Here is a 9,118-nt window from a genome sequence, read left to right on the forward strand (position 1 = left end):
TCCCTAGGAGGACCTCTAACCATTACAAATAATATATAAAAAATAAAAAAAAAATTAAAAAAAAAATAAAATTTAAAAAAAAAATTAAAAAAAATATATAAAAAAAGATAATAAAAAATTATTAAAAAAAACCTTACTTCCCATTGCCCTAGCATAGCATAACAACAGTGTAACCCTTCTGCCCCCGTTCACAACCCCCAAACCCATTAAGCCATAGGCATAAAAATTATACAAAATTGTACACCTTATAGTATGCTCCCTGGTGCTGGGAAAGTCTGGAAAATCTATTTAAATTAGGTATTTCTGAAATCAGGACACCTGAATTAATAAACTTGGAGGGGATTTTCCATCACTTTACCTAATTTTGTGAGGATACAGAGGGAAAATTTAAAAAAAAAATATTCAGCTAATCATCCAACTATGGTATCAAACGAAAGCTCTATCTCTCCTTGAAAAAAACAATATATAGTTTATATGGGTACACTATTCACAGGAAAAGAGAATCATCGCTAAACCGACATACCCCAAAAATGGCAAAATTGCTCTGGGCTTTGAGGTACCAAAAACCCCTGGGATTGAAGGGGTTAATACGGGTGACCCAATGGGTTTCAACTTCATAATGTTCAGTTACTTATTCAAAAGTTATGTAAAGTCATGCCAATAATTTCAGACATGTTTGCAGTGTACATGCATTGTAGAGCTGTTGCAGTGCTTGTGTTATACAAAATTATCATTATTGTGGAACTGATTTATAGCACTTTTCTTTTTGCTTTGAATAAGAAGCTGGCCAAAGAACCTGACTTAAGTGAATTCAGCATCGCTTCAATAGTACATGCTCGATTATTTACATACAAGTTATGACGATTCTTAGGATTGTAACAGTCAAAACATTCTGAAAGCATACAAAATAACGACAGCAGCCTTTTTAGGATGGACAGTTTCGAGACCTTGATTAGAGAAGAAAAAGGGAATCCCTAAAAAAAATCACCTTTGTAAATTATACAGTTATGGCGAAGACCACGGTTAGGACAATATCAACGTTATTGGGGAAGGTGCTAGACCTTTTCTACCAAAATTACCGTTACAATAATAGAGACAATAATCATGTGCTTGGTTTATCTCTTTTGTGTACAGCTCGAAGGAAAACAGTCACATGATCTTGGTATCGCGTGAATTACAGTAAAAGGCTGGCTTTGGGTGTGCAAATTAGAGCCGCGACACAGCGTTGTCAAGTTGTTTTACTTGGGTGAAGTCACTATTCGCATACTAAGTGGTATATAACGAGAAAAGAAGTGTCTAGCGGAAGGTGTTGGTTCACCTATTAAATAGTAGGCGGAGGGTCTAATAAAGTTTGATATTGTTTAACCGAGAACATGGATAAGCTTCGCCGAGTTTTAAGCGGCCGTGAAGACGAAGAACAGGGGTTAACAACTCAGGTATCGTTTCCAACCAAGCTTAATTGGTTATGGTTATCAAAACTCTGCTTATAGTTTCCAACCCATGTAAACATGCAAACGATGTATGAACGAATTATTGTGGAATGGCGGGCTGTTACTACCCTTCTTTAAAATGCATGCTTATTTCTGTGTATTAGAAAACTCTCTTAAATTGGCCTCGTCATGTGGTTATATTGATATGAGGAGAGCCTCATTGTAACGCCCGATCTGCTCTTCCTGATTCGTGCATTCGTTGAGTATGTACTGTATGTAACAGTGTGCATGAAAATTGGACTGATCTAGGTTGCCAGTGTTTGAACCAAAAAAAAACACAGAGCCTTCATACTTCTATTTAAACTATTTTACGACTGGTACATTGGAATATAGAAACTAGTAAATCATGTTGTCAGACACAGAGTTATGAAACCCCTGCAACACATCTTGACTGAAGTTTACAATAGAAAGTTAATATTGAAAGCATCGGCCTATTGGACTGAAAATGCTTATAGATATCTGTCTGCTTTTTGAAGCATGGATTTGTTATGCCCTTTATTTCAGCCTTGGTGGGCTTATCCCAGTGGGTTTAGTCTATGTTCCTTGGAATAATAAGTCTCTGTTTTATGACTGGCTCTAGCTTTTTTTGCTACCACCCCAGTCCAAACGTCGTGGTACTTTGACAAATACGTCAGAAGAAAACTATAGTGTGGTCATTATTCCAAAATGTTTAAAGGTGGTCAGGTTGTGTAGTGATGCTAGCAAAAGGTATTGGGGCTAAAAAAGAAATATGGAGAGGATTAAAAGAAGGGCCACTACAGTAGTTCATGGTATTGCATGAACCCCCACCAAAATGCTGTATTAATAGCATCACATTAAAAATGTTTTTAGAGTAGCTGCATTAGCCCAATATACTAGACACTTTGACTCATTATCATGCTTTCTGTAGTAAACAACAGAACACAGACAATTCTTGTGAATTATGAAGTCTTCATTTATTGTAAAATAAAATGAAGGTTTTAAAAGATTTCCTTTTGTCCAGTCCACTTGATTTGCACCTGAGTTATAGGACACCTCATCATATTTCTTACATGCAAGTAGATTAGCATGACTTCATATTATGACTTGAGTATTGAAAAACTTTTGTTAATGCCAAATGGATTTTCATACATAAATGGGGAAAAAAGGTTGGCAGTACAAGATAAAGTTCTTTAAATTGTAATTGGCTCCTCCATGTGCTTTTTACTAATGACATCAGACATTACATCACACACTTCCCCAACAGTGACACTAAAAGTTGAAAGTTAAATTATTTAATTTTATAAATATATATTTTATAATTTTATTTTACAAGATAAGACATTGCTAAAATTGGCGCTGTATCTTCCCAAAAATCCTTTTTTCAAATACCCTGGGGGTGTCTACATGCTTACAAAAAATGAATGCCCAATATTTCTAAACTCAGGACAATTTTATTATTATTATCCTTTATTTATATAGCGCCAACAGTTTACGCAGCGCTTAATACAATACATAAATTCAAGGGATATGACAAGACAAGAATTGACAGACTAAGACAAACCGATACATTTGGTGGAGAGAGCCCTGCTTGCAAGCTTACAATATAATAATATAATCTATTTTGCATTTTTTTTCATTAGCTTTTTGAAATGAATTATTTTTCAAACACAAGTGATTTTTTTTTTCTTTAATTTAAGTTTTCATCATATTTTATTATTGTTATTTTTTTAAGGAAATTAGATGATATGATAAAAAAAAAAATAGTACCTGAAAAAACATAACTTATGTGGGTACACTAAATGAGTGAGGAGAAATTTACTGCTAAACATGAGCACCCCACAAGTGTTAAGACAACCTTGGTCACAAAGGTCCTTAAGGGGTTAATCTGGGTAGAAAACTAAATAGAGGAATTATAAAACAAACGTGGCTAAATATAAATCCATGCATTGAATACTTGCATATCTAAGTAGTTCCAATCTTAACTTGGTGAAGAAAAAAGAAAGAGATGAGTTTCCTCTGGTTAACCTTCATTAGAATTAGGCGCTTGGTCAGTAGTTTAAATAAGTGATTGAGGTTTAGGTGGCTACAGAACATCTCATGTGTTGTGCATGATGGCTTTAACCCCCTTAAAACCTGTAATGTCATGGAACATTGTGACTATAGCAACTGTGCATACTAGTAACCAATGATTCCTGAAGGCAATCTACAAGAACCAGCATTGACGCTCCCTGTGCCAAAACTCTTGGGCGAGCACAAGACTTCATTTTGGACCTGAATTGGATTCCCTGCTTTAATCTTTTCTAAGGGGCCAAAAGTAGTTGCCCCAGAGGAAACAACCGCCAAAGATTCAGAGTTTTTCCTCATCCCTGTAGGTCAAACCTTAGATTTCAAGAACCAAGGATTGAAAAGATTCCTTCCTTTTGTAGCAGGGCCTTTTGTGGTACAAAAAGGGATGATTATTCTACCCCCAAACCTCCTGCCTGATCCCAGATTCATCAGCCTAGGCTGAGAACAATTCGGGACCCCTGTTTCCAAGGATACAGAAGGGAAATAGTTTGGTTTTTGATACTTCTACGCCTATCTCTTTCAAACTCCATCAGATCACCTCAGAGACCAAATCTCCTTCAGGGTCCTGTTTGACATCCATCCCGCAACCAGTTCCATCTAACAGTGTCAAAGTTGAGAGGCGTATTTACCTTTCCAGAAGTTTTTCTGGCTCTGTCATACACACCCTGTTTACCTGAGTGGTAAGAGAGTTACTTTTTATCAGTATGGCACAAGTTATGCTGGTGTCAAGCTCACAATATATCCTTGCAATTGTCAGTCCATTAAGATCTTTTACAAGATTGTTTTGCCAAAGAACATATTGCAGCCTTCAGATCTGGCACAAAAGAGCTGTGTTAAGATACATAAAGGCTATTTGCAGAATCCGCCTTAAAACACCTTCTAAAATACTGTTGTGGGACCTTGGCACAGTCCTTAATATTCCAATGATCCTTCTGGTCTTTTATGAGAAGCTGCTATCTCCTTTTTCTTCCAGAATCTTACAGCTCATTCCACTAGAGCTAAAGCAACTTTCTGGGCCAAAGTCCTCCAAACAGTGTTTCAGTGTTAACCATCTTTTTATTTTTTTCTCTTTTTTGTCTCCACTGTGCCACCAGGGATGGCAAGGAAACTTGTATAATCCCATGATGGCACAGGTTGTCCCCACCTCCCATATGTTTATTTTTTTCAGTAAGTTCTTTTATATCTTTTAACCTCTTAAGGACCAAGCTTATTTTTTACTTTTGTACCCTCTGGGACCAAGGCTGTTTTAACACTTTTGCAGTGCTTGTGTTCATCTGTAATTTTCTCCTCACCCATTTAGTGTACCCACACAAGTTATATATTGTTTTTTTTTCAGGACAAGATGGGCTTTCTGATTTTCAGATACCATTATTTTGATCATATTTTCTTATTTACTATAAAAAAAAGAAAAATAAAACATGGTGAAATTTTGAAAAAAAAACCTTTTATGACTTTTATTTGAAAAATCTTTTACTCGCCTACAAAAGGAAGTAAAAAAAAAAAAAAAAACCTAGCTAAATAGATTCTACTATTTGTCCTGAGTTTAGAAATACCCAATGTTTTTATGTTTTTTTTTTGTAAGTTATAGGGCAATAAGTACATTCTGCCTCTATCTCCTCTTTGGAACATCTTTTGAAGCCGGTTAACTCAATTTATCCCCATCAAACCATACATTTTTAAAATCTAGACACCCCAGGGTATTTCAGATGCTGGTATTTTAACCCTTTCCATGCAGCCGGAAGGAGGTGCGGTCAGCAGCGGGGGTTGTCTGCGTCCATCGCGCAGACCACCGGAACTCTCCTCACTGACAGCCAGGAAAGGTCTGCGCGATGGACGCAGACAACCCTCGCTGCTAACCGCACCTCCTTCCGGCTGCAGCGGAAGTTGTCTACGCGAATCGTGTAGACTTCTACACGCTGCCCCGGCTACACACATCGAGGAGTCCGAAGCACCGGTAAGTTTAGGGGGAGGGGCCATAAGACAGGAGGATCCAGGTCCCCTGCAGCGCTGTGGGGGATCTGGATCTTAGTCTCATAGTCAGGCCTATTTGAGGTCTGATTATAAAACGACCCTTTTTATAAAACGAGGGGTTATAATCTTAAACCTCGTCTTATAATCGAGCAATTACGGTAGTTTTTTTTACTGTTTACCTTATAATTTACACATGTAATTTCTTGAAGAAAGAATTGCTTAAGATCCAGAAATTTGCTCGGGGTGAGTGTTTGTTTTTTAGGCAGATCATCCATTCGACATTTGGGCATTTCTAGAATTAAAGCTTGGAGAATGCTAAATGTTTCTACTATAGACTTGGATGTGGTGTTATCACAGATGATATCTGCAACCTTTGAAACTCATCCCATCAATTTAAGGTAGTTTTGGTTGTCATCTCTTCTTCTGGCCCATGATTTCTGTTTTACTTTCTTCATTTCATATCCGTCCTGAGATTTTATAAGGGTGGGATCATCCAGTGAAAAAACAAAAAGGGTTAATTTTTTTTATTAATATGCCATTTAGTGGATTATTCATACTAAGTGTTGGACTATACTATATATCTAAAAAGAATGTCCTTGGAAAAAAAAAACTAATTTTGTGTGGGTGCATGAAAAATTAAAAAAAAGAGAATCATGGTTGAGGCAACATATAAAAATGCTGAAAAAGTTTCAGGTTTTTGGGCACAAAGCACCTCCAGTAAAGAAGGGGTTAACTAATATTAGGTTTTGGTTAAATTATTTTTCAGGCAACTGTATCTGAGGCTTGTTATGTTTATATTGAAGGGTTAAGGTAAATTGTTGGGCACTTTAACTGTTTTTGTTTGTAATCAACTGTGATAGATTTCTAATAAAATTCAACAAACATAAATGTATTTATTCTTTTCATGCTTGCCATAAGGATCCTGAAAGGTAAAGTATACAAATATCCGATGCCTATTGACTTTTTTTTTATTGTCCATGTAAATGGTTAAATAAACACAATTTAATATAAAAGTTCCCCATGTTTGGCAGAATTAATGTATACCTACATTATGAGACTACTTCATACATATTTTATGGTGGAGAAATTATCTAGTTACATATAATTGGACCTATTCCCATCTTGTGTTCCTTTAAAATAACATAGCTTGTTTATGATATTGTTGGTCTCCAAGTAAAAGTAATGGGTTCTCTTTTTTTAAACGTTTGAATAAAATTAATTTATATATTTTTGTTTTGTTTAGGTTCTGGATTCAACTGCACTCAGTTTTAGCACTCGTGTAAAGTGGTTTGCCATATGCTTTGCTTGCGGAGTTGGGTTTTCTATTCTTGTAAGTATTTTTTACGCTTTGTTTAAAACGTGCCTGCTAGGCATAAGAGTGCTGCCATTTTTTTAAATTTGAAATAGAGGACACCATCCTACAGCTCAGTCCAAATAGGGAGGTCCAGAAGTCTTTTCTTTGCAAAGATTTTGGCCAAACTGGACCTCGCATAAAGTTGATTGACTACAATCAAATGAGGCACCCCTATAATAATACCTGGCTACAAACAGAAATTATTAGGGCTGCTCTATAAGCTTTGCACCTAACTTCCTAGATCTTTGACTGCCATTTTCAAGTATTATGCAGTTAATACCGTGTCTACTTTCTCAGTACCATACTGCCAATCCTATTGTGTTTTATTCACTTTTAATTATGAGGAACTAAGTGTGTACACTTAATGGTACTAAGTAGGGGTTTCTTACCACTGCGTTATAGTTCACTTTCACCCAGACCCATTTATTTACCCTATTGTGCTGCTGCAAGTATGGAATTTGCCTATTTTGCTTTGTATTGCACTATGAAGGAATCCATGTCTGCCATTATAAATTTATATCAATAATCTATTTGGCTGGAATCTCCTTGTACCAATTAGTGATCTGATTTAATTGGACGTCTGTTTCCTTAAATTGATTTAGTGTCTAATCAAAGATACAGCCATCTGGAACAAAGCAAAAGCCAATGTTCGCAACATTTTTAACTTTATAGCATGGGCTTAATAGCTACAAATGTTTAAGCAGAACTGCTCATTTACAATAGTAGTGTACAAAGACAGCAACATCTTGATTTTTCACATATTACTTGATTTCCTTTCCCCACCTTTGACAACTTGGTGTTAAGGCAGACCAGCAACAGCAAAAACGAGCCCCCACAAGCCCTTTGATTACTTCTGTAGGCATGGAAGCCTGCAGCAGTCATCAGAGACACCCCCCCCCCCGCGGCAGCTTCAGGGACAGGGGAGAGAGGGTTCTTTGGTCTCCACATGAGTGTGGAGACCAGCCCCAACCCTCCCCCGCTGCCCGATCGCTCCATGAGAGTGACAATGCAGTGTTAACCCCTTCAATGCCACAATTGTGTATGACACATTCGTGGCATTGCAGGGGTTAACATTTGTCCCCACAAGCTTGTGGGGACTAGATATCAGTCAATGCTGTGCTCCAATGGAACATCAGCATTGAAAGACTAAACTAACCAACTGTTAGTTTAAAAATAAAAAATCCTGGCTCCTAACTTTTTTTAGCTGGCGCCTAGATTCACAACAAATTTGTCAAGCCCTGTCCTAAGGCTTGCTGACTCTTCGTGTACCAGATCTTGGCTATCGTTTGTTATTGATTAGTAGCGGTTGTGTTGCCTGCATCCAGGACTCCACCTGCATTTTCAGGCGTCATCCTCCGCTGCCTTACATAATAACTGTGCCTATGGCGGAGGATGACGGGGTCTGGTACACAGAGAGTTGGCAAGCCTTAGGAATAGCCGGGGTCTGCTACACGAAGAATCGGTAAGGAAAACAGGGGCTGACGTCACTCGCACGCGTTCCCGCTGTCTGTGTCGGGGAACGCATAAAGTTTGGTGAGAGCACGCGCGCCCAGAAGAGACCATGCGGGCAGAGGGGGAGGGAGCAGCGGACGAGACGTGGGACCTTTTTTTTTTCTCGGAGAGAGCGGATATTTGGGTGGCTGTGTTGGGGATTCCTGCGGGGATCCTGACACCTGAGCAGGGTCGAGAGGCCTGCCATCAACGGCATCAAGGAGTACAGGAGTACTTCTCGGGAGCGTGGGAATGAGACTGCTTGCAGAACACAGAGTCGACAGTTAACCGCAGCTCCGGAATCCAGGAAAGCCTCTGTTAAAATTGACCCCGTAGACAGGACAGATGAACAGGAACAATCATATGAGTGACAGGGGTATCAGAGGACAATCTTAAAACACCTAAGGTAACAAGGTTTAATAGCAATGAAAACATTAAATTAAGATCCCTCATATGACTGCTTGTTATCATGGGTAAAAAAAGGGGCCATCTAATCTAATGTAACATTATACTGTATTTGCTCGATTATAAGACGACCCTGATTATAAGACGACCCCCCAAATCTTAATATTAATTTAGGGAAAAAGAAAGCCTGAATATAAGACGACCCTATAGGAAAAAAGTTTTACCTGTAAATGTTAATTCATTTAAACACTTTTTTAATAAAAGGTATGCTTGAGAAAAATATTTTGGTTTTATTTCCTTCTATTTTCCAACCTGCCCCCCAGTTATGCACATCTGCCCCAGAAGTGCCTTATACCCCCTATATGCCACTGTGCCCCAT

General features: G+C 38.0%; 1 protein-coding gene across 2 annotated transcripts in view; it reads left to right on the forward strand.

Annotated features, from left to right (window-relative positions):
• Nucleotides 1-1,185: 1,185 nt before the first annotated feature.
• SFT2D1 (SFT2 domain containing 1) overlaps nucleotides 1,186-9,118 on the forward strand; it is a 41,338-nt gene continuing 33,405 nt past the window's right edge. For both annotated transcript variants that reach the window (XM_053461334.1, XM_053461335.1), the window contains exons 1-2: nucleotides 1,186-1,436; nucleotides 6,733-6,819. In XM_053461334.1, the coding sequence (XP_053317309.1) occupies nucleotides 1,374-1,436; nucleotides 6,733-6,819 (150 nt within the window). In that variant the 5' untranslated portion in view covers nucleotides 1,186-1,373. The remainder of the gene's footprint in view (nucleotides 1,437-6,732; nucleotides 6,820-9,118) is intronic.

This window comes from Spea bombifrons, chromosome 3 (genome assembly GCF_027358695.1).
Source record: "Spea bombifrons isolate aSpeBom1 chromosome 3, aSpeBom1.2.pri, whole genome shotgun sequence".
Lineage (NCBI taxonomy): Eukaryota > Metazoa > Chordata > Amphibia > Anura > Pelobatidae > Spea > Spea bombifrons.